Source organism: Phacochoerus africanus, chromosome 11 (genome assembly GCF_016906955.1).
Source record: "Phacochoerus africanus isolate WHEZ1 chromosome 11, ROS_Pafr_v1, whole genome shotgun sequence".
NCBI classification, from domain to species: Eukaryota; Metazoa; Chordata; class Mammalia; order Artiodactyla; family Suidae; genus Phacochoerus; species Phacochoerus africanus.
Window position 1 is genome coordinate 75210074 of NC_062554.1, and position 26452 is coordinate 75236525.

General features: G+C 39.9%; 1 protein-coding gene across 2 annotated transcripts in view; it reads right to left on the reverse strand.

The window, feature by feature from the left end:
• Positions 1 to 26452, reverse strand: part of SLC25A13 (solute carrier family 25 member 13) — a 197202-nt gene that overhangs the window by 102796 nt on the left and 67954 nt on the right. For both annotated transcript variants that reach the window (XM_047751930.1, XM_047751931.1), the window contains exon 4: positions 19010 to 19125. In XM_047751930.1, the coding sequence (XP_047607886.1) occupies positions 19010 to 19125 (116 nt within the window). The remainder of the gene's footprint in view (positions 1 to 19009; positions 19126 to 26452) is intronic.

The window sequence follows — 26452 nt, forward strand, 5'->3', positions numbered from 1 at the left end:
GTCCACCAGAAAAGCAAGTTGCAAGTTGCCATTGTTGGAGAGTGTGAGAGGAGGGTAGGCAGGAAGGCCATAGGAACTTCTTTCTCTGCACACCCAAGAGCTATAGGGGCAGGTACAAAGCTTGGCAATCTCAGACTCCAGAGGTGGGTGGAGCCCACCACCAATGAGGGTCCTATGACTAGGCATCACTCGCTGCCCCAGGGGTTGCTATGATGGAGGGCCCTGCAACTGAGTGCTGCCCACTGCCCACACTTCCCATGAACACACACACCATGCCATTGTTGCTCTCAAGGGACCTCAGTACTGCCCACACCTCCCTGGGAGTCACTGCCACTACTGCAGGTCCTGCAAACAGGTGCAGTCTGCAGCACTCACTTCCCCATGGATTGCCCTCACTACCATGGGCCTAGCAACCATGAACCACATACAGGTGCCAATCATTTCCCCAACCTCCCTGGAAGCATGCACAGGCCAAGCACCTGCACACCCCCCATCAAGAGGATAATAGTCTGCCCACATTGAGGAAAGAGGCAGCAAGCATTCAAACCCAAAGCAGCCCTCAGGCCAAAAAAAACAGTAAACCCACACAAGCTATACAGGGATGCTTCTGCATATAAACAGCCCTCCTCCACGACTACAGTAGATAATTGTTTTTCCTAAACGCACAGCATTAAAATATATGTATGTATATATATGCAAAATGAAGAGGCACAAGAACTATTCCCAGTTAAAAGAAAAGAATTCCCCTGACGGGGCAAACAATGAAACAGACCTCTGCAGTGAAACATCATTTAAAATAGAAGGAGAAATAAAGAATTTCTCAGCAAAGAAAAAACTACAAGAAAACAGCAATACTAAACCTATCCTAAAAGAAATATTGAAAGGTGTCCTTTAAATAGTAAAGAATTAAGAAGATATAGGATGAGGAAATAGCAATTTTAAAGCAATCACTTAAATAAGCCAGTATTCAAATTAAAAACAAAACAAAACAAAAACAAAAACCTATTTGTGAAAGTGATGATAAACAAGAGGAACAGCAAAAGGGTAATAAACATGACAATGTAAAAGTGACATCCAAATCATAAAATGTGGGGAAGGAGAGTATGAAAATCTAGACTTTTTTTTTTACAAAGTGTTTGTGCCTATATGACTATCAGTCTAAAGCAAACAGATAAAGGAAGGGGTTAACATATATGAAAAACAGGGCAACCACAAATCAAAAACAACACATTCACAAAAACTAAGAAGAGGAGGATATAAGCATAAAATAAAAGGAAATCATCTAGCCAAAAAAGAACACAGAATCAACTGAAAAACAAGATTTAAAATGGCAATAAATACATATCTATCAATAATTATCCTTAAATGTCAATGGGCTGAATGTACTAATCAAAGACAGAAGGGCAAAGAGTGGCAGACTGGATTAAAAAGCAAGATGCTGCCTCCAAAATTCCCACCTTAGGGCAAAGGACACACATAGATTGAAAGTGAGGAAATGGAATAGTATATTTCATGCACATGGAAATGACAAGAAAGCAGGAGCTGCAATGCTATCGGACAAAACAGACTTCAAAGGCCCTAAAGAAAGACAAAGGACACTATTTAATGATAAAAGGATCAAAACAAGAAGAGGATTTTACATTTATCAACATATATACCCCTAATACAGGAGCACCCAAAAACGTACAACAAATACTAACAGATATGAAAAGAGAAATTTATGCGGAATACAATGAGAGTAGGAGACTTTAACACCACACTCACATCAATGGACAGATCTTTTACATAGAAAATCAATAAGGCAAAAAATGATCCTAAATGATATAATAGAACAGTTAGACTTAATTGATATTTTCAGGACATTACATCAAAGCAAACAACCAACCCAGAATATACATTCTTTTACATGCACATGGGAAAATTTTCTAGGATTGAACACATACTGGGGCACCAAACTAACATCAACAAATTTAAGAGTATGTAAATTACTTCAACCATCTTCTCTGACTGCAATGGCAAGAAACTAGAAATCAACTACAGGAAAAGAAATGAGAAAAACTAACTACATGGAGACCAAACAACATGCAAAAAACAATGGGTTAATGAGGAAATAAAAAGAAATTTTAAAAATACCTTGAAACAAACAACAATGAAAACAAAACCATACAAAATCAATGGGATGCGAGAAAGGCAGTTCTTAAAGAGAAGTTCATAGCAATACAGGTCTTCTTCAAAAAGGAAGAAAAATCTCAAATCAACACCCTAAACTACCACCTAAAAGAATTAGAAAAAGAACAAACAAAACCTAAAGGCAAGCAAAGGAAGGAAATCATACAGAGTAGAGGGGGAATCAATAAAATAGAGATTTAAAAAAGAACAGAAAAAAATCAATGAAACTGAGAGCTGGTTAGTCGAAAGGGTAAACAAAATTGACAATCCTCTGGCCAGACTCACCAAGAAGAGAGAACAAACCCAAATAAACAAAATAAGAAATGAAAAAGGGGAAATCTCAACTGATACAACAGAAATACAAAAAACAAACAAACAAAACAAACAAACAAAAACACTAAGAGAATATTACGAACAATTACATGACAACAAATTTGACAACCTAGAAGAAATGGATAACTCTCCAGAAACATACAGTGTGCCAAAAGTGAATCAAGAAGAACTACATCATTTGAACAGACCAAACACTAGAAATGAAACTGAATATGTAATTTTTAAAAACTCCCTACAAACAAAAGTCCAAGACCAGATGGTTTCACAGGTGAATTCTACCAACCATACAAAGAACTTATACAGATAATTTTTAAACTCTTAGAAACAACTGAGGAGGAGGCATTCTATGACTCCACCATCACCCTAACATCAAAACCAGACAAAGGTACCTTCAGGAAAGAAAATCATACTGCAATATCTTTGATGAATATAGATGCAAAAATTCTCAACACAATTGTAGCAAACTGAATCCAAAAACATATAAAAAAGATCAAACACCATTACCAAGTGGGATTCATTTCACATTCACAAGAATGGATCTATATACACAAATCAATGTAACACATCACATTAACAGAAGAGAAGTCAAAAATCATATGATCATCTAAACAGAGGCAGAAAAAGCATTTGACACATCCAACATCGATTCACGATCAACTTTTACCAAAGTGGGTAAAGAGGAAACATATCATAACATAATAAAAGACATTTATGATAAACCCAGAGCCAATATAATAATTGAGAAAAGCTAAAGACTTCTCACTACCATCTGGAACAAGAAAAGGATGCTCACTTTCACCACTTTCATTCAACATAGTATTGGAAGTCCGAGCCATAGGAAACATATAAAGAAAGAAAGAAATATTTAAGAAAAAAAAAAAAAAAAAGCAAGAAAAAGGAGATAAAAGGTATCCAAATTGGAAGGGAAGAGATAAAATTATCTCATTAGGCAGATGACATGATATTATATTTAGAAAACCCTCCAGGATTCCATGCAAAAACCACTTGAACTGATTGACGAATTCAGCAAAGTAGCATGATTGTGTTTCTGCATGTTAGCAAGGAAATATTAGAAAAGGAATACTAAAAAAATAATTTAAAAAATATCAACTCCAAAATTAAATACCTTGGAATAAATAATAACTATAAAACATTAATAAAGAAAATTAAAGCAGATTCAAGGAAGTGAAAAGATATCCCATGCTCTTGGATTGGAAGACTTATTATCATTATAATGGCCATACTACCCACAGCAAACATACAGATTTAATGCAATCCCTATCAATTACCCATGACGTTTTTCACACAACTAGAACAAATAATCCAAAAACTTGTATGGAACCATAAAAGACCCAGAAGTGCCAAAGCAATCCCAAGGAAAACAAACAGAGCTGGGGCACAGCTCTCCCAGGCTTCAGACAATATTACAAAGCTACAGTAATCAAAACAGCATGGTAGTGATATAAAAACAGACATACAGACCAATGGAACAGAATAAAGAGCCCCAAAACAAACCCAGACACCTACAGTCAATTAATCTTTGACAAAGAAGGTAAAAATACACAATGGGAAAAGACAGTCTCTTCAGCAAATGGTGCTGGGAAAACTGAACAGTTGCATGTAAGTCAATGAAACTAGAATACACACTCACGCCATGTACAAAAATAAACTCAAAATGGCTTAAAGATTAAACATAAGTCAAGACACCAAAAACTCCTAGAAGGGAACATAGGCAAACATTCCCTGACATAAACTGTGCAAACGTTTTCTTAGGGCAGGCTCCCAAAGCAATAGAAATAAAAACAAAAATAAAGAAATGGGACCTATCAAACTTACAAAACTTTGGCACAGCAAAGGGAACCATTAAAAAAAAAAAAAGCAACCTATGGAATGAGAGAAAATAGTTGAAATGATACAATCAACAAGGGCTGAGTGTCCAAAACATACAAACAATTCATATAACTCAACAACAACAAAACAACTGAAAAGTGGGCAGAAAACCTAAATAGAAATTTCTCCAAAAAAGACATATGGATGGCCAATATCACTTAGTATTAGAGAAATGCAAATCAAAACTACAATGAGGCACCACTTCACACTGATCAGAAGGGCCATCATTAATAAGCCTACAAATAACAAAAGCTGGAGAGGGTGTGGAGAAAAGGGAAACCTCCTTCACTCCTGGTGGGAATGTAAATTGGTACAACCACTACAGAAAACCGTATGGAGGTACCTCAGATAACTAAATACAGAACTACCACATGATTTGGCAATCCTACTCCTGGGCATATATTTGGACAAAACTTTCATTCAAAAAGATATACATTCCCTTATGTTCATAACAGCAGCACTATTCACAGTAGCCAAGAGATGGAAACAACCTAAATGTCCATCAACAGATGAATGAATTAGAAGATGTGCTACATATTGGGTGTTAGTGCTTCCATATACAAATGTGGGAGTTGGGGGGGGGGGGTGGTACCATTCAGTCCAAAACAGCCTATTGTTTCAGTTGGATGGGCTTGGCAGGGTCATGCATGGCACTCGTATGCAAATAAAGGTTGGGTGGCAAGAGCAATCCCAGGACAGAAGCAACAGTGGAGGCCCCATCTGGCAGAAGAGGCATGCAGGGAGAGGGTAGTAGCTCTGTCCATACAGACAGCTGGCAATAGGACAGGGCTGCCAGATATGTGGGGGAGGGGAGACAGGATCACAGTCCATATGATTTGTGGCAATTCCAGGGAAGCATTTCCTCAGAACAGTAGGTAGGAAATAGCAGGGGTCGTGATGTTCTCTGCCCTAGATTCACTTCCTAAAAGGAGCAATTTTTAAAATTAAAAGATACTACACCAAGAGATGGGGGGGGGGGCATCAAAACTGAGAGATGTAAGATGGTGTACGATCAGAATGACCATCATCAAAAAGTCTATAGACGATAAACACTGGGGAGGGTATGGAGATAAGGAAACCCTCCCATACTGTTGGTGGGAGTGTAAATTGGTGCAGCCACTTGGACAACAGTATGGAGGTTCGTTACAAAACTGAAAATCAAACTACCATATGATACAGTAATCTCATTTCTGGGCATATATCTGGAGAAAAATTATAATTTAAAAAGATACATGCACCCCAGTGTTCATTGCAGCACTATTTACAATAGCCAAGACATGGAAGCAACCTAAATGTCCATGAACAGAGGAATGGATAAAGAAGATATAAATGAAATATTAGCCATAAAAAAGAACGAAATAATGCCATTTGCAGCAACATGGATAGACCTTGAGATTATCATCATAAGTGAAGTCAATCAGACAAAGACAAATATCATACGGTATCACTTATATGGAGAATCTTTAAAAATGATACAAATGAACTTATTTACAAAACAGAAACAGACTCAGACTTTGAAAACAAACTTATGGTTACAAAGGGAAAAAATGGGAGGATAAATCAGGAGTTTGGGATAACATATACACACTATACATAAAATAGATAACCAACAAGGACCTACTATACAGCACAGGGAAATCTATACAATATTCTATAATAACCTATATGGGAAAAGAATCTGAAAAATAATGGATATTTGTATATGTATATCTGAATCAAAAAAAAGGGTGTGCTACATATACACAATGGAATACTACTCAGCCATCAACAACAATCAAATAATGCCATTTGAAGCAACATGGATGCAAATACAGATTCTCACACTAAGTGAAGTAAGTCAGAAAGAGAAAGATAAATGCCAAATGCTATCACTTATATGCAGAATCTAAAATATGGTATAAATGAACCTACCTACAAAAGAGAAACAGACTCAAGAGACATAGAGAATAGACTTGGGGTTGCCAAGGGGGAGGGGGGATGAAGTGGAATGGATGGGGAGTTGGGGGTTGTTAGATGCAAACTGTTACATTTCGAATGGATAAACAAAAAGGTCCAATCTCCTGGGATAGACCATGATGGAAAATAGTATTAAAAGAATGTGTATATGTGTGTTTGTCTGTGTAAACACACACACACACACACACACACATATATATATAAGTCACTTGCTGTGGAGTAGAGATTGGCACAACAGTGTAAATCCATCATACTTTAATAAAAAATTTAAAAATTAAAATAAAAACCCTGGGCTGTGAAATCTGCTTCTTACCAATGAGTGACATTAGGCAGATTACTTACTCTGACTCCATTCTCTCAATCTATAAAATGGCAATAAAATTTTAAAAAGTATATTATTTTATTAACCCTCTAAGAGGCTGTTCTGTAGCTAAGTGTGCCCAGTATAAAGTTCTAAACATAGTAGGTGATCATTAAAATGATAACATTCCAAAACCTAAAGTCAATTATAATGAAGGCTGTTATCTGGGCACCAAATATTTATGAATGATACAAAACAAAATCAAGCATGGTGTGATTAGAAATATCATAGTTGATACATTTTTCAAAAATAATTGCAATAATTTTCCCCAAATTCTTAAAATCCATCCTCCTTTCCGCACACATATTAAAATTTTGAATGAAAAGTGATCCAAACCTAAGTAATTTTCTATTATGTTTCTGAAAGTATGAAATTAAGAAAGATTAAGAACCTCCACTCTTTACTTTGAAGATCTTTCAGATACTGGAAATATTTAATTGGCAAATTACTTGCACATGCCATTAAGTGGTTAGACTGAATTTGTTTTTACAAATTCTATGGCCTCTTATTCCTTAACCTCCACCACACTATAATCTGAAATCATCAAGGTCTTCACTTATGCAAATTTTAACTTTCTATGTTTTTGTTTCCATACAGAATAACTAAAATTAATGTACTTTAATTTCCAAAAGATTCACTTTTTGAAGCTGCAAATCAAGGAAAATGAGTTTCCCATTAAAATAAAAAAGGTTCATCAAGCTACATTATTTCAAATACTGAACCATAATATCTTTCTCATGGATCCTAAAAATTTCATTAATATAATAAAGACAAAAAGGATGTTTTGGTGAAACCGGAAAGTAATCCATCTCTCTCAGACGCAAGGGGAGAGTTGCTGAGCAGCGCCCTTTATTGCTGAACAGCTTCACTGGGGTGCTTTTTCTAATGTGTGTGAAATCCTCAGAGAAAGTTGTGGTTTCGCTTGAAGGGAAATAATATTCTGCCCTGCTGATATGGTTATCAACAGCTTGTATGGCCATCGTCTTTTAAGCAGAGAGCAAAAGACAAATTGTTGAATTCGTAAGTTAAATAACATAATGGAGTAAGTGGATGCAGACCTAGCCCTACTGCCTCATGCGGCAATACCAAGGTTTGGTTTGCCGTTTCAAACCCTTTTGACAAGTGCCTTTTTATATTAATCACAGTTAAGAGTCTGAAGAGGAAAGAAGTATTCTGGCTACAATTTAGACTTGCTCAAAGAAGTTCCAGGGGGAAAATGGGTACCATTAAAACAGAGTAAGTACAGAATAAGTACTTCATGGGCTCAGCTCTTCTCATTAAATTGCATTCGCTATAAGCCCCTGTACATTTTTATTATTATTCTGAACATGTAGGTACAATGGCAATAAGTATCTTTCACACACACACAGGCAAGCTGAGCTGAATATTATTTTGAAGTCATATATGGTATTGACGCCTGTAGAAACCAGGGCTAATTTAAACCTCTTCCAGTTCTGTTTGTAGAGAGGGATGGGACAACCCTGATGAGGGTACATTCTAGAAAAGAATATCATCCATCTAGTAGTGCTAAGAAGACAAAGGTGGGCTTCCTACAAAACCAGTCACCTTGCCTTCTCCAGGCCTGTTTCCACATCCATGAAGTAAAGCCATAAATGACACCAGACATTGTTCAACTGCAGTGTGAACTACGTTCCCTTGGAGCATTTGTTCAAAACACATTCCCAAGCCCCACGCCCAAAGATTCTGATTCAGCAGATCTGAGATGGAGCCAGGGAGTCCGCAGGTGTAATGAACACCCCCCCACACATGTGCTATTACAATGAGAACCCATGCTTTGCTTTATGAATAAGACTCCTTCCTATTCTACAGTGTGATGGATCTATAAATCCTCAAGATTAATAACACTATTTAAGTCATCATAGTGAATGTTAGTTAACAATGAAAAATGTTAAAGGCTGGCAGCTATTTAACATTTGATATTAATCTTCTATCACATGGATTATCTAAATCAAACAGCCAGAGAGGCCAACGGAGATGTTTTTAATCTATCTGCCAAAAAAAAAAAAAAAAGTTATTTTCAACTGGATAGAATAAATCATTAGCAGGTTTTCATAAAATCCAAAGTAGGTCAGTGAAAATGATGTTTAGAGGAATAGAGCAGGCTGTGGTCACTCCCCAGATGTGTAAGGTTGCTTTAATCATCTGTTGTGTTCATTGTTGTTAATTTTCCTTACCACTAGAGAGGGACTCAGCAAAAAACTCCAACTCTTGGAAATTTTTTAAGCAGTACAAAGCATACTAATTCATTCCCTACATGCAAGCATAATATCTATATTGTTTAAAACACCAATTTCCTAAGCTAGTTTCCTTAGACGGATGTTATCAAAAATAATTTTCTTGCAAAAGCATTAACATACATTTAACCCTACTTAAATGCTTCAAGAGCAGATTACTACAAATGTACACCCACAGTGATCCCATATTAGTATAAAACTGCTTTATTTCAATTAAAATGTCTAACTATCCACCCCCAACATATACCTAAACTGTAATTTTCTCTGAGAACTTCCAATATGTTCTTGATTTTGTTTCCTTTATCAACCTATCAGAGCAAAAACTGCCTTGCAACTGTTGGAAGAAATCAGTCATTAGCAGTAAGATTACAGCAAATTTTCCAATTTAGAAAAGCTGTATTTTTATCTCCTCTTATACTGAAAGAATAATGGTATAATTTTACTATTTTTAAGTGAGCAGTACAATTTAAAATAGTCAAAGTTTCCCAGGGCTCCAAGATTTAGGATTTACTGTTAGCTTTCTGTCCTCCACACCTTCTTTCCTATTCACAAGTTCTTTTCTCCTTTCATCTTACAAACACACACACACACTCACTCACTCACTAGGGGGAGAAGCACCCTACAGGCCTTTCCACCACAGTCTTGTAAAGAACGGTTAACCTTCAGGCAGTAGTTAACTAAGGAGTGGCTTCACATGGTTATTGTGATTTACTCTCCAATTGACATTCCTCCACCTTCTCAACAGGCCTTTCTCTCCCCCTCCCTATTTTAAAAATGGAGTGATGAAATAAAAAAAAAGTACAAGATTTTAGCCATTTGAGCATGGATGATTCTCAAATTATCCCACCAACTGGAAGTGCTCTCTGATACCACTATCTTTCAAAATTGAAGCCATTATGGTCAATCGTGCAAATCCGCATTTAGCGCTTCGTAAATAGTGGATTTTTGACCCAATGAACTGGAACAGCTTCTGTGCAGCCTCTGGGATCTTAGACAAGACACTCTGTCCCCAGGCACATCACAAGTTTTCATCAATGTTGAGGTTATTTACTCTCAAAACTCACTGCTCTTATTCAATATTCTCATTTTCTATTGGAATGTGAATAAGAAAATACACTTGGGTCCCCCCAAAATATGAAATTAGATCTACTACAAGGTAATAACTTTTTCTTACCAAAATAGCGTGTTCTTTTTGTGAAACACCAAAATCAGAATAAATATTAACAAAGAACTTTGCTCAAGTGATGGTTTTTCTGGATTCAACCATTTCTCCTTCAGGTATCATTTCGAATATTTCATTTTCTAAGCATCTTTACAAAGACGATAATAATTTTATTTCCAGTGAACTTTATGGCTAAAGCTTCTTCTAGTCCAAAACCTACATTCCCCTAGCTTTTTATATTTATTATTAAACTTCTTCAGTGCTTACCTTCAAAACTTATTTCCATACTTTTTGAGAACTTGCATCAGAACAATTAAAGTGCATACCACATAATTCCTGTCATCTAGCTTGTTGGTTTTCCCAGAGCAGCCCGCTGCACTTTCATCACAGCAGGTGTCCTTCATGAGATCTATGAACTCATGAAGGTTCCCAACTTGCTCAGAGGGCAAGTAAGTTCTCTCGATCCCTTTTGGTTCTCCCACTTGCAAAACAGGAGGGACTCATCTACTTCCCTGTTTCAAAGAGGCACTGGGAAGCCTACACAAGGATCACGGGCATGTCTACCTCTGGCTTTGCCCCACTCCAATTAATGCAGCAAAACCCATCTTTTCCAAGCATCATTTGGATCCTGTCCCTGTCCTCTGAACAACCCTGTAGCACTCCCCCTCCCCTATCAAATCAAAACACCTGCTCAGAAGCCTGGGGTGAGTGAGCCACATGGGGTCCATGCCCCCAGCACTCACACCTCTTTCTTATGCGGTAGGCCACAAGGGAAGTCCAACCCATGCGTCTTAAACTACACATTGCAACCAAGGGCCTCCCACTACTAACCTCAGTCTATGCAAAGACCACTTCCCTTCTTCCTCCCACCACTGTGGTTCTGCTCATATCAAATGATAAAGCCTCCTGGGTAAAGCCTATGAGTGCATTTCAACAAATTACTTGGCCATCTGTGTAACCAAGGCAGCTTTCTATGTATACTAAGAAGACTAATCCTGGTACATTCTTCCTCAAAATTACTGTCCAGTATGGTCATATAAGCCAAATTTTAACTAAAGAATTTGCTCACTGTTCTTTATCTTAATGAAAAATTATTAAATCTCTCTAATGTGTGATACCAGCTGAAACCATGAAGGATGAACCACCAACTTTCTACATTATGAAGGAAGACCATCCTCACAGAGCACGGTACTGCCAGAGGGAGGCAGTGCGGCACAGTGAATAACACTTGGTCATCTGGCTGCTCCCCTGACTCTATGACAGGCAACTCCAGGGCCACAGTCAAGTTACTTAACTTCCCAAAGGCCATTTCCTCATTAAAAAAAAAAAAAGAGCATTATAATAGTACAGACCTCCTAGGTTGTGAGGGTTAAATAATTAATTATGTATAAAGCACTTATTAGCCCATGGCGAGTATGTAGTAAGTGATTAATAAACTACAAGATAAAAATGACAGTTACTTTCCTTCTCTGAAGAGATTATGTAAAACTAGATGTCTTTGGAGCAGAACAAGCTCAGGAGCTACTACTACAGGGTCCCTCTTCCTTTACTTTGATCCCCTTTTACCCACAGCCAATGGGGTCTGGAGAACCAAGTCCAGTGCAGGCGTCCATTACCTCTGCCTGGACCCAAGCGACCATCACCTCCAGACTCTGTGGCTCCATCTCTTTCTGCAGCACACAGCCCTATGACATCACCTTGGTGCACAGACTTGTAGATCTGCTTGGATAACTTCCACCCCTCTTCCCCCCTTAGCCTGCTTTACCTTATGGACAGTGACTAACATCATATATATTCTCCATCTCTCTCCCTAAAACAAAGGCTCGCTGCAATAAGGATTCTCATCTTGTCACTGCTTGTATCTCCAGTCCTACAACATGGTAAGCATTCAACGGACACCCCTTTCTTTACTTATTTTTCTATCTCGCTATCCAGTTAGTCTCAGACACTATTTGCCAATAACTACCAAAATTCTATCTCCCAAATTCCACACTCGTGTATCTCAGTGCCAATTTGACATCCCACTTAGATATCCAATAGACATTAAACTGACACATCCAAGACTGAGCTCCCATTGCCACACTCAACCCCAACTACCTCAAGCCGGCAGTCCTCCAAGTTATCAGTGGGTAACTCCATCCTTCCGGTTGATCTGAGCAAAGACTTTGGCATCATTCCTGCCCCACCTCCTTCCTTCACAGCCCACATCCAATCCATGAGAGAACACTGTTGCTTCTCTCCTCAATATATCCCCAGGTTTACTGGTGTCTAAACCATCATGATTCCTCATTTGGACTGTTACAATAGCTTCCAAACTGTTCTCTTTCTACTCTAAGCCTTTCTATGGTCTGTTCTCAACACAGCAGCCAGAGTGACATTGTTGAAATATAAACCAGATCATTACACTTCTCTGTTTAAAAAAAAAAAAAAAAAAGACCCTGTAATGGTTTCCCAGTTCACTTACCATCAAAGTCCAAGCCCTAAGCCTGGCCTTCATGGCCTCCTTGAACAGATCTGTTACTTTCCTTAGCTCCTCTCCTACCGGGACCCCCTGCCTCAATTCAATTCACATCCATCCTCATTGCTGTTCCTCAAGTGTTCCAGGAACACTCCAGCTTTCCAACCTAGCCAAGGTCATCTTTTTCGCCTGGTACAGTCTTCCCTCCTCCATGCTTAACTCATTCAAATGTGTGCTCAAAAGCCACTTTCTCAATGAAGCCAACCAAACTTTATTACACACAAAGAAGAGAACCGTCTTTGTTTCACAGCTCATTGAAAAACCCAAACATCACTACAACCTACCCATTCTACTGTCTTTTTTTTTCTTTATTGTTTAATTTTTAAAAAAATAAATGTTATTGGTATATAATTGATTTTAAAAATTGTGTTAGTTTCAGGTGTACAGCAAATTAAATCAGTTATACACATAACATACATCTGCTCCTTTTCAGATTCTTTTCCCACATAGGTTATTACACAGTAGTAAGTAGATTACTCTGTGCTATATAGCAGATCCTTGTTGAGTATCTTAATACCTAGTCTTAATATCATCGACTTGTATAACTTCCTGTTAATAATCTGGTGGAAGAAGGGGTCAGCAAACTACGTTCCACTGGCCACCCGCTGTTTTTGCAAATTAAGTTTTATTGGTACACAGCCACCTACATCCATTAACATAGCATCCATGGGAACAGCAGAGTTGAGCAGCTGTGACAGAGACCCTATGGCCCAGAAAGCCCAAAATGTTTAATACCTGGCCCTTTACAGAGAAAGTTTGCTGTTCCTGATCCAGCATACACCAAGCTATAGTAATTGAGACAGTGTAGTATTGGTGCAGAATAGACAATTATAAAAGGACAGAGTTCAGAAATCAACCCACAGTTGAGAGCAGTTTCACTGGGGGCGGGGGCAAAAAAGAGTGATCCTTTCAATAAGTGGTGCAGGGTGAACCAGATAGCCACAGGGGAATAGTCTTGCCCTCACTACATGCAAAAATCAACAAAATAAGCCAATAAAATTCTAGAAAGACTAAAATCTAAATTTCAAAGGAAAACAAAACTTCTATAAGTAGGAGATTATCTTCAGGAGTTTAGGATAACCAAAGATTTATTAAATAGGATACAAAAGCACCATCGATAAAAGAAAGTGCTGGTAATTTGTACTACATTAAAATTGAGAATCTATGTTGCTCTTACTCTATGAAGTGAGTAAGAGTGCAAGTCACGGACTTTACACATCTTTGAAATATATAACCCACGAAGGTCTTGTATCTAGAAAATAGACACATACTAAAGAGGATACTCAAATGGCCAATAAACACTTTAAAGTTGTGCAACCTGTAAGGAACCTTTAAAAAAAAAAAAAAGCAAATTTAAGCCACAAAGTGAGATATTACTATAATGAAAGTGACTGAAGAAGTGGAATAACTAGATCTCTCAAACACTAATGGTATGAATGCAAACTGGTACAACCACTTGCAAAATTGTTTGGCAATATCTACTGACCCAACAATTCTGCTCCTAGAAATACCTACACACACACAGAAATACATAAAAGAATGTTCAAAGCACATGCAGCAATAAAAACCTGAAATGTACATATATCTGTCAACAGTAGAATGAGTAAACATTATCAGGATAAAAATCATACAATGCAATACTAGACAGCAAAGAAAAGAACAAAGTAAAACAACACATGGCAAAAAAAAACAAACAGGTGAATTTCACAAATAAAATTTGAGCTAAAGAAGTGAGAGTGAAAGAAATTCTGTTTTCCTCAATTTTTATTAAGTTTAAAAGCAAGCAAAAAGCAACTGATGGTGATAAATGTCAGTTGTTATCACTGGGACTGGGGGCCAGCAATGGGGAGGAGACCTACTGAGTGCTGGTACCATTTTCTTTCTGAACTGGACGGTTGTAAAACAAGTAGGTACACTGTGAAAATTTATCAAGACATTGTTATGATTTGTGCATTCTTCTGCATATATGCTCTACTTCAATAAAGTATACTTAAAAAATTAAGAGTAAAAAATCACTATCAAGAGTTCCCATTGTGGCTCAGTGGAAATGAACCAGACTAGTATCCATGAGGATGTGTGTTGGATCCTTGGCCTCATTCAGTGGGTTAGGATCTGGCATTGCCATGAGCTGTGGTCTAGGTCACAGACACAGCTCAGATCTGGCATTGCTGTGGCTGTGATGTAGACCAGTAGCTACAGCTCCAATTCAACCCCTAGCCCGGCAACTTCCATATGCCGCAGGTGTGGCCCAAAAAAAAAAAAAAAAAAAAACACCACTATCATATAAAATAGGTTAAAAATGGAAATGAAAAGATTTAGAACAAAACTTTTTTTTTCTGCACTCACACAGAATCACAAATTGTTAAGGAGAATTTTCTATTTATACTGCTATCCTGTTACACACCTGTTGATATCATAAAACAAAACTTACAAATATTAGGTATCAAAATAAGAAAACATGGTGAGAAAAGAATACTGGAGATAAATTTTCCCTCAGAGAGGAGGCCATAATGAACTAGATATCAAAGGAATACAACTGGCCTAATCAAGATCTTTCCATTGTAGCAAACACAGGGAGTGATCTAGACACGAAAATACACTAAACATCAACAAGGCCTCAGAGAACACAGGGCAAAACTTCACTGAAATGTGATGCTGAACTGCTCCATCTGATTTCTGTTCAGTGTGTATCAGAATCAGCATTACTGTTGGCTTGTTGACAAACACACACTGAGCTTTAATCTCACAAGCACTGCTTCAAAGCAGCTCTTCTGAGGAAAGCTAATATGTAAACAGATAAAGAGTATACGTCTTCTCCTCTGGAGGAGATGCAAGGCCAGGAGACATCTGCCTTCCCCATAGCCTGTAGGAAGGCCCCAGGTGACTGGCTGTTTAGTGCAGGAACAACACTCACCCGAGAGGCACAGCTGACTGTGCCAATCTGGGAGGCGAAAAAGGAGCCCTTCCTCTCTCTTCACTCCACACCCACCCCTCCCAAAGACGCTCAGGTAGACGACCTTCTGGAATCCGAAAGTCACCCTTGGGTGAAGGATTTTACGGGGAGCTAAGGAAGTAATGAGGGAAAGTGTATCATTGTATCTCAAATAGCCTCATCTGGACAGAAAGCTGGGTATAGCTCCAGATTCTCTTGTAATACTGTGGGTTCATGAGACCAGAACTGACTAGCCAAGTCTACTTTTCTGCTCAACTCCATTTAAAAAAAAATTTTCTTCAGGAAATTTCTTTTCCTGGAAAACCTACTTACTTGTTAGTTTCTTCTAAAGGTACACATGCCGACAAAACACTCCTTAAGCTGTCAAGTTCCCCATATGACTTTGTTTACTGGGCAAAAGTGTTTGTACACAGCATTCCTCCACTGAACCCTACCTTATAAAAAAGATTAAGTCAGCTATCATTTTGCAATTTGATGGTCATTTGGGTATCTTCTTTGTACTATGCATAACTTTATCTATTTAATTCTAAATAGATCATAAATAGATAGAGGACATATATACCCTATTTGTGTTGTTTTTGTTTGCTTTTGTTTGGTTTTTATCTAGGACCACACCTATGGCATATGGAAGTTCCCAGGCTAGGGGTGGAATCAGAGCTGCAGCTGCATGCTGGCCTTCACCATAGCCACAGCAACACCAGATCTGAGCCCCGTCTGCAGCAATACCAGATCCTTAACCCACTGAGCAAGGCCAGGGATCGAACCCACATCCTCACAGACACTATGCTGGGTTCTTAACATACTGAGCCACAAGAGGGACTTTCTGTGTTATTGTTTTGTGGGAAAAGCAGACCCTGGAACAACTAACTTGCAGAAGGCAGGATACTGGGAGATAGACTATACATTCTTCCACAAAGTTAAATGCAACTAGGGACAGAATTAGAATTTTGGTTCACAGGAAGCCCCAATTTCTTACTATTTCTCTCTTATGTCTTCAGAAATGGGACATTATTCAACAAAGAACACAGAGTAAGCAAATTACTGGCTACCTAGCCAGTGGGTAAACTGGACATTAAAATGAAGGGCTTCCCAAAGAAAGAAGGAAAGAAGGAGCAAATCATCCTTTGTTCTCTCAAGTTCTTTCTTTTAGTAATATTATTTTTATAAAGGCCTTTGTTTTTCAAACAGCCCCTTTATATGCAGTAGATTTTTAATCCTTACATAATCTCATAATAACTGTAAGGTAGGTTTTTACTCTGATTTTCTAGCTAAGGAAAACATTGCTCAAAAGGCAGAAATGACTTGTCCATCAACAAATAGCTAGGAAGAAGCAGGTTGAGTTCCCCTGCCCCTGTTCTTTTTACAATTCACAGATGGACTCCCATCCATCACATGCTGTTGCTTTGCCTGTTCTCTGCTAATCACAGCCCTCCCAACTGCGGAGAAAGTCCGGTTTCTTGCCTCTGCCAGGCAGGGGTCAACAGCAGCTCCCCCACCTCAAGCCCAGAGAGGGAAGACTGATTGGGCTTAAGGGAAACGTCTGAAGTCCATTCCTCAGTCTCTCACCTCCAGCCCTGCAGGTCCTCCCTCCAGACCTGCAGCAGAAGGAGGAAGGAGAGCCAGCACACTGTGCTGATCCCACGCTAACCTACAGGCTCCCTGGTTCATCGAAGGAAAATGCGATCATAACACTCTCATCAACATGAGACTCTCATTCCCTGGGTCAATCAATACCACCATGAGCTAGCTGCTCATTCATTACTTGAAGATTTTAATGGGAACATTGTATTTTGGTGTTTCATTGCAAAACTGGTTACAGTGATGCTCAGAGGGATTAGGCGATGGAAAAGGAAAAACTACAACTACTCTAGGGACTTTGAAATACTTAATAATCCTCGTGAAGTAATAACAGAAAGAATCTGAGCTTCTAGATTATATAAAACAATATCAGGCAAATATATGTTTTGCCTCTCCCTGGCTGATCTGGCCTTAAATGACCATGATGTCAAATGAACAAATGGGTTTATGAAACGAGGAACGGGTGATGGAGGGGGAAGGCTCCTAAAATAAATCTATCACACTGCCTTAGCTATACTCTATGTAGTTATTATCTTTATTTCTGATACAGAAAATAAAGACCTGAAAGGACAGTTAACTTGGCTCAGAGACAAAAGCGGCAGGGCTGGAAGTAACTAAGTCTCTCTGATTCCAGAACCACTTCAGAAGAGACGGTGCGCTATTACTGCATCTGTAGTCCCCCATCTGTACTTCTTAACAGTCTACAAGACAAGCCCAAGAGGCCTGAATAAACTGGAAACAATGAACAAAGATATTTAAAATAGGAGCATTAGCCATCTCCCTGAATAGACAATCTGTGTGCTCCAAGAAGACTCCTGAATTCTTCACGGCAACACTGTCTACACCAAGCTCACGAGTACAGACAACATATGCTGGATACTGCACCGTGTGAGGAAAATGTGGCACCTTCTGCCCAGTGTAGCCTCAGTAGCCAGTAAGTTTGTTTATTTTAGTTTGTTTCAGATATATCCGAGGCATATGGACGTTCCAGGGCCAGGGATCAAATCTGAGCTGCAGCTGCAACCAACGCCAAAGCTGCAGCAATGTTGGATCCTTAACCCCCTACACCAGGCCAGGGATCAAACCCACACCTCAGCAGTGACCATAGCCACTGCAGAGACAACCTGGATCCTTAACCCACTGTGTCACAGCAGGAACCCCAAGTCAGTTTATTTTTCAAAAGAACTCACTACTTCCCCACTGCATCCTGATTTTCCTTTTTTCTAATACTTAAAAGACTTCAGAGTTTTCTGCAGCTTTCCAGCTGATCCCCATGAAGATGGCTCTGCCTTTCCAAATAAAGGCAGCAGCAGAGCAGACACTGCCATCCCAGCTGGAGGAGAATGCTGTTTAGAACAAGGTTCTTCACGCACCACTGTGAACTGCTATCTTGCATGGTGCCTCTGAACTTAAGCTCCTCCATGAGGACAGGTGAGGACCCAAGTACTGGGAGCACAAGGGTCCCCTCCATTTAAGGCACTTTGTTGATGACTTCATTCTATCTGTGGAAACACTACTGACTGTGAAAGGATTGAACTAGATAGCCAAGTTCCATCTGCCTTGCCCATCCTATGCCACCGTGACCAAGTAGTAGTGCATCCTCCCTCACTGTAAAATTGAGCCAGAGTATCAAAACTACTAAGCCAGAAACTTAATTTTTCAAGAAGACATTTTTTTTCAAGAACTGGATCCTCAAAACACTGAGCTATCTTTTTTAAAAGGGATATGCTAACTTCTTAAAAGCATTTCCATACACTTCATTCCTGGGAAAAAAACCAAAACGCCCACACAAGTCTGCACTTAACTTAGGTGTGCACACACTCACACCCCTTACCAAAAGTAACTTCTCCTTTGCCAGCTTTGTCAAATAGCTGGAAGACCACCATGAACAAAGCATCCGGGGCACACAGGACAGATTCAAAGGCCACAAATTCTTGAAAGGATATTAATCTGCAACATAAAATAAACACAAAGCATAAAGTCAGTGGCTTGTGGAAGTTAAAAGCACAAATATAGACTAAGGCAAAAATAAAATGTCACTGTCAAAAAATAAAATTCAAACCTAAAAACATATCAACACTTTGGATTTCCATTTACATGTAGTGGACTGAAATAACACAAAGAATCTAAAAGACAGAGTTGAGGATATGGTGACACATTAAATGCATTATAATTTCAAATATAACTCTTTTAGCCAACATACCACTTTTGTTTCAGGCATATTGTTAGATTCTAGAATTAAAGCTTAGATTCTTTAGAATGATATATGTATGATTGCTAACAGCAAAACAGACTGGCTCTGGCATTCATTGATACCTTTCTACACTATGTAAAAATGGCTCACAAGGATTCATTACTGCTATCTACTGGCCACATGAGGATTGAACTAAAGAATGATGTTGGGGGTAGCAGACAGAATACAAATAAATCAGACATAAAATGTGACCCCAAGGAACTTCTAGACTGGTAAGACAGATAACATTAGTCTAGAATACTACACAGGAAAGACAAAGCATAAGACAGGGACCAGGAGTTCCCATCGTGGCGCAGTGGTTAACGAATCCGACTAGGAACCATGAGGTTGCGGGTTCGGTCCCTGCCCTTGCTCAGTGGGTTAACGATCCGGCGTTGCCGTGAGCTGTGGTGTAGGTTGCAGACGCGGCTCGGATCCCGCGTTGCTGTGGCTCTGGTGTAGGCTGGCGGCCACAGCTCCGATTAGACCCCTAGCCTGGGAACCTCCATATGCCGCAGAAGCGGCCCAAGAAATAGCAAATAGACAAAAAAAAAAAAAAAAAAAGACAGGGACCAATATGATGATAAGAATTCTGGCAGGAAACCAAAGGTATTTTTGTGGCAGAAATGGAATGTGAGCTAGGTCTCGAAAAATTAGGGCAATTCAGGTATTCAGTAATAGGTCTAGAAGGGGGGAGGTCCCTTAAGGTAAATGCCTCCAGAAAGGCAGATGCAAAAAAAAAAAAAAAAAGCTGGGGACTATGCAAAGAAATGGTAAGGAACTGGTTTTGTGTGCACAGTAGAGTGCACAAGAAAACACTGTGAAAGGAGATAAGAAGTTCAAAGATGAGCCCAAAGACAAGGAAATGGCCTGGTCTTCCTTCTCAAAAAAGCAAGGAGTGACTAAAATCTTCTGAGCTGGGTCAGGACATGATCAAGTCTATCCATTAGGAAGAAACACACATGCTTTGACTTCCAAGGGGTAAATAAATCCACAAAGACTGTCCTAGGAATGTTCTTCACCATTATTTTGAATTTTATTATTATTATATATATACAGATATATATATATATATATATATATATATATATATATACACATATATATATATTTTCATGCTTTTTAGGGGCACAGGTGCGGCATATGGAAGTTCCCATGACTAGGGGTCGAATCAGAGCTGTAGCCGCTGGCCTTTGCCACAGACATAGCAATGCCAGATCCGAAACACCTCTAAAACCTACACCACAGTTCACAGCAACACGAGATTCTTAACCCGCTGAGTGAGGTCAGGGATTGAACCTGCATCCTCACAGATACTAGTCAGATTTGTTTCACTAAGCCACAATGAGAACTCCCTATTTTGAATTTTAAATGTCCAGATATTTCAATGACACACCGGTAATAGTCCAAGTCTCTGGACCATATTGAGGGAGGAAGAAAACAGGGTTGTTTTCCCATGTTTCACAGAACACTTAATTACCTCTAAACATCTTATAGAGAGAACACATTTTTATACAAAGTGCTAGAAAGTTAACTATTTATCAGACTGTCACCTGATCATAATAATGCCACAAAGAAAGGAAAACTCATGATGTGTTCCTTACACTGTCTCTATGTCATTCGTCATCCAAAAACACAACTTTAGGGATGCAAGGGAACATTCAGGAACAGCAGATGTTACAGAAGAGTATCTGCCCTGAACATTTCCTCCTGGAGTACAGTCTTCCTCAGGAGAATCCTTGTACACGCAGAACAGGGGTAGGTGGGGCTGCCAAGGGAAGCACATTTGAGTCAAAGGCGCCCGGCCAGCCTCAAGGAGTTGACAGCCTGTTGGGGCAAGGAGAGGGAGTCACGTGCAGGTACCCCCACCAGGATGCGAGCTGACTGTCAAAAGTAAAAGAAGGAATAAAGCATGAAGGGTCACAGAAGGAAGAGGGATTTTTTTTCTGCCTGGAAGAATTAAGGAATGCTTCAAGAAGCAGTGGCATTTAAAGAACAAATTTCAAAGCCAAATAGATCTTAACGATCATCTACTTCAACGTCTTCATTTTGCTTTTGAGAAAGCTAGAAGTTATGGCTTGCACAAGGTGGAACAATTGGTTTCTGGCATTTTGCCCTGAAAACCAGGTGTCCTGGTTCCCATCTGACTTGAGACAGAATTCCCACTGGTTTGGGGTGGATGGAGAGAAGAGAGAAGGGTTGGGAGAGGACGATCTCCACTGAGGAAAGAACAAAGCTCAGAAGTGATGACCGAAGGGTGTGCTTAAAGACCAGTTACAGAATGTTGACCTTTTTTTTTTTTTTTGCAAGCAGGCAGTTACAAGTCACTGGAGGTTTGGGGGTTAATAAATATCAGCCTCAGATCTTTGTTTTAGAAAAGGAATTGGTGTGGAAGATGAATTAAACAGAGGAAAGATGAGATGTGGGGAGACAGCCTGACAGCTAGAGAGAGCAGGGGTCTCAACGAGGGGCTTCAGCATGAGGGCTGGGGGAAGCTAGACAAATACAGCTGAGGCAGGAAAGACAACACTTGGTAGCAACTGGAGGCCAGAGGCTGAGGGCCAAGAGAGAGGCCAAGTCACTCCAAGAATTCTAACTTGGAAAACTGAGTGGATGGTGGTGCCACCCCGAGATAAAGAACAAAAAAAAAAAAAAAAGGAGAAAGAAGGGACTTGTGAGAGAGTAAGACCAATTCTGACCATGTTAAACTGGAGGTACCCGGGGGACACTGAAGTTCGGTGTCCAGTAGGAAACCACCTCAGCAGAGGGGCTAATATGGGTTGAACTGTGTCCCCCACCAAAGTCCATGTAGAAGTCTAACCTCAGAATATTGACCTTATTTGGAAAGAGGGCCATTGCCAGTGTACCTGGTTAAGATGAGGTCCTTCTGGAGTCCGGCAGCATCAGTTCAGAGTGACTAGAGAGCTTATGGAAAGGGGAAAATTAGACCCAGACAGGCACACAAGGAGAGCGCCATGTGAAGATGAAGGAAGAGATGGGGTGATGCTCCTGTAAACCAAGGAACTGCAAAGACTGCCAGTAAACCTTCCAAAGGGAGCTACCGAAGAGCATGGAACAGGACCTCAGAAGCACCCAAGCTTGCTAGCACCTTGGTCTTAGACTCTAAAACTGAAGGAATTCTTTTTTTTTTTTTTTTAAGCCATCTGGTTTGTGGTACTTTGTTATGACAGCCCTAGCAAACTACAGAGGCCAAGATAGGAAACACAGATATAGGAGTTTTTGAACAGAGGCTACTTGAAGCTATGAATGAAACTACCCCAGAGCATTTCACTTGGTGATGCTCGCTCACCCAGCTCCAGGTCACCGAGGCAGCAGAGCAGGGGAAAGGCATTTCTGTCTGCTTTCTTCTTGCTCCTCACATCCCAAGACCTCTGAGCAAGCACTGACCACTGGACAGCCACACGCTCACCAGAAGTTTGTCAAGGCAAAAAAACAATTACATTTGCTAAATTCTCCCTGCATGGACAGTAGGTGAGTTAAAGGCGAATTATACAGTGTGTTACACAGAAATGGCGCCTTTTTTAAAGTCTGAAAATCCCAGAAGAACAGAACTTCATCTCTCAAAACGGTATGAGAAAACTGACAACTATCTATTTGGATGGCAAATCCTCCAGTGGCAACACCAATGTGGTTTCATAACTGTAACTGGCCAAAGAACACTCTGCGATCCTAGGCATATTATGGATACCAAAAAGGTATGTAATTTGGTAATCCTGTTAGACACAAGTATTATACATCTATGCAGGAGGTATAAAGATGAAAGATGAAATCATAATGCTTTACTGTTCATCAAGATCATTTTGGATGTTCAAGATAATCTGATGAGAAGGTTATCAGAATAATTACATAGTACTAGATTCATTTACAGCCTGATACCTAACAACATTTATATATACGTCTGTGTGTGTGAATGTATTTTTTTTTTTTTTCATATAAACAGTACTCCAGTCTTGCTTGACAGATTTAATGGGTATTAGCCTAAGTTAGAGCAAAGAACACAAGCTTAATCAAGTTCAGACCTGGCTGGTGAGCTCACTTAATTCCTTTTCCACTCTCAACTTCCCAAATTTCACTGACAATATTAGATGCCCTCTAAAATAAATCACATGACTCTATGACTAGTATCTGAGGGACAGTCACAACATGACACTAATGCTTACCTGACACAACTAATAGTGGGATATGGATCAGCTGACAGGGAAATACAGAAGTCACATTTTCACAGGCCTCCCCCACTCAAGATTATGACATAGACATAGTTGTTAAAAATGGATGAAAATGATATTTTATATACATACTCAAAAAATTTGAAGGATGGACACCAAAGTGTCAGCCATGGGTATCTCCAAGTAGTTAAAACATTGGGAAATTTTAGTTTTTTTTTTTCTTTTCGCTTGCCCATATTTTCTAATCTTTTCAATAACACACATACTGAACTACTTCATTAGTTAAAAATAAAAATCTCTATGAAAACAAGACCACAAGGACTTAAATTTGCGTAGAGGCAGAAGGACTGAATAAAGGGATGGGTGGGGGTGGGGAGAACTGAAAAAAGCAGCAAATGATCAGAAAGACTCACACTGACTCTGGCCATCCAAGGTGGAAAACCTCCAGTTCTCTTCCTTCCCACCGTTGCTTATTCTCCCTCAGCAACGGCTTGTACCCCGTGTGGTCCCTTTCATCTCCTGCCTGGCTCCTATCTCCAGGCCAACTCTGTGGCCATGAAAATTTAAGCAACTGCACATAAGGATCTGATCTGTTTAGACTTCAGGAAGTTTGGCTGTAGACAGTGCACCATATCAAAATCCAATTACCACTTTTACTTAAGGTTCCTAACCACAAGAGTGCTTCACAAAAATAACTTCTCCTTATAACCCTCTTCTGTGTGTGACAACAGAAGCCAAATAATTGCCCGGCATTAATGGCAGAGATAAAAGTAAAATCTAACTCCAAAAACTGGGTTCCAACCACCAGACCACCCAGGTTCAAGTATCTGCAAATGCCAAAAGAAAAAACACACACAGAAAAACAAAAACAGAACTGGGCTCTCCTGTGATCACAAGTTTATCAAGAGAGTTTTGGCCACCATGGCTTTAACAGCTTTGGGGGGTTTCCAATTCTTTTATCTCCCTCCCAAATGGCTTGCAAATATACAATGGTCAGGCCACCAAACATATATGTACCCTGCATTTAATATGTGCCAGGCATTGCCCTAGGCATGAAGATACCATGAAAATGAATACGAATGAAAGAATCCATTTCCTCAAGGAATCCCACACCAGTGGAGAAGGTAAATGATGAGCACAAACATCCACACCCAAAGATAAGGTAGCCCTGTGTCAGATAACTGCTGTGTAGAGGAAAACACTGAGAAGTGCTTTCAAGTAGCACCTCTTAGCCCCAACAAGCCTATAGAATGGGCGTGAGGAGGGATCAGAGGTACCATTTGTTTTTGTTTTTGTTTTCAAAACTTCTCAGGCAGCCACACTTGAGAATGATGGGAATATGTGGTGAGGAAATGCCTCCTGGTGGGTGCACTAAAGATCTGGATGAGAAAAAGGAGCAAGCACTAGGAAGATCTAGAACAGCTCATTTTGGAGTAAGAATCCTCAGTGTGAGGGCTGGCTCTGCGACGGGCCAACCATGGCAAGCTCCATGGCCCCAGGAGACACCTGAGCAGCTGCAAAGTTGGTCCGGGGAGCAGTGGGGGTGATGGGGGTGATGGTGATGAAGGAGGGGTCGGGCCAGGCAGGCTGTATGGATTCCATTCCAAGCACACAAGGAAAACAGCCATTGCTGGAGTGCTTTAGTGATAGGAGTTCTTGGAAAGAGCACTCGGACATCTTGAAGCATGGACTGCAGGGTGAAGCCATGAGTCCAGCAGAAGTGGCTGCAGTGGGTGGGGGAAGGGTCACAGCAGGAGAGGGAGAAAGAGAAGTGGTCAAATCCAGGATATGTCTTCTAGACAGAGCTAGGGGAAGAAGTTAAAGCACACAGTTTTCCAAGCCCAGGAGCAAGTCAGGTGTGCCCTGGAGATGCCCAGGGGTCTGTACCAGCCAGAGAATCATAGACTCCGAGGCCCTGAAGTTGCTGAGGATATGAAAAACGCTACTTAGGCAGATGATGAAGGAAGTCATAAATAAAGATTTTATTTACTATGCCAGTTGATGGTCACTGAGCAAACAAACTCAGCCTCCACAGCCCTAATTATGTAAATGTAGTACAACTGTTCTTCACATACTCTAGAAAGAAAGAGACAATGAATTACCGCCTCACTTTATATTCTCAAAACCATCAATCATAAGGTAGAACAAGGCCCAAGTTCTAGTTTTCCCTTCGCCTAACTGGCAGCAGGATCTTGCTGGGCAAGTTGGAAGAGATCTCCCTTTCCTGATTTGTAAAAGGTACCTTCTCCAATGCCCTTCACATCACAATCTCATTTTCTTCCAGCTTCAGTCACAGGTAGACACCCGTGTCCACCCTGGCTCGAGCACCGGCCTGGAATTACTGGGAGTGCATCTGTTCTGAGGCCAGCTGGGCTCCTTGGCGCTACCATGCATTCGGGTTCAAATGTCACTGCAGCCTTTGCCAAGGGGCTATTTAAATTCATTGGCTCCAATGAAATCTGGCAGATTGAATATTATTCAAACAAGCAGGCTACTGCCTGGCTTTAAAAACCTATTAAAGATTTTATTAGCAATTGTACTGTATTGCTATCATGAATTTAGCCTATAAATACCACCTCTGCATATATCACTGCCTCTGTATTGCCAAAAGAAGATAAACACATAGGTTCTTGTAATTGTGAGCTTAACTCAGTAAGTGATATGCCCATACTTCCTGATCTACCTGTCTGTCCACCACCTGGCAGTTCACTTCGAACATCACTCAAGCTGCCCAAGGCTGACTGTGCCAACCAGTGGGATTTACAGAGGGCGTTCTTGTACCTCCAACATTTCATGCTTATCAGAGAGGTCAAATACGTTTAAATATGATTAATTCCCTCTTCAAGTTTGTTCAATT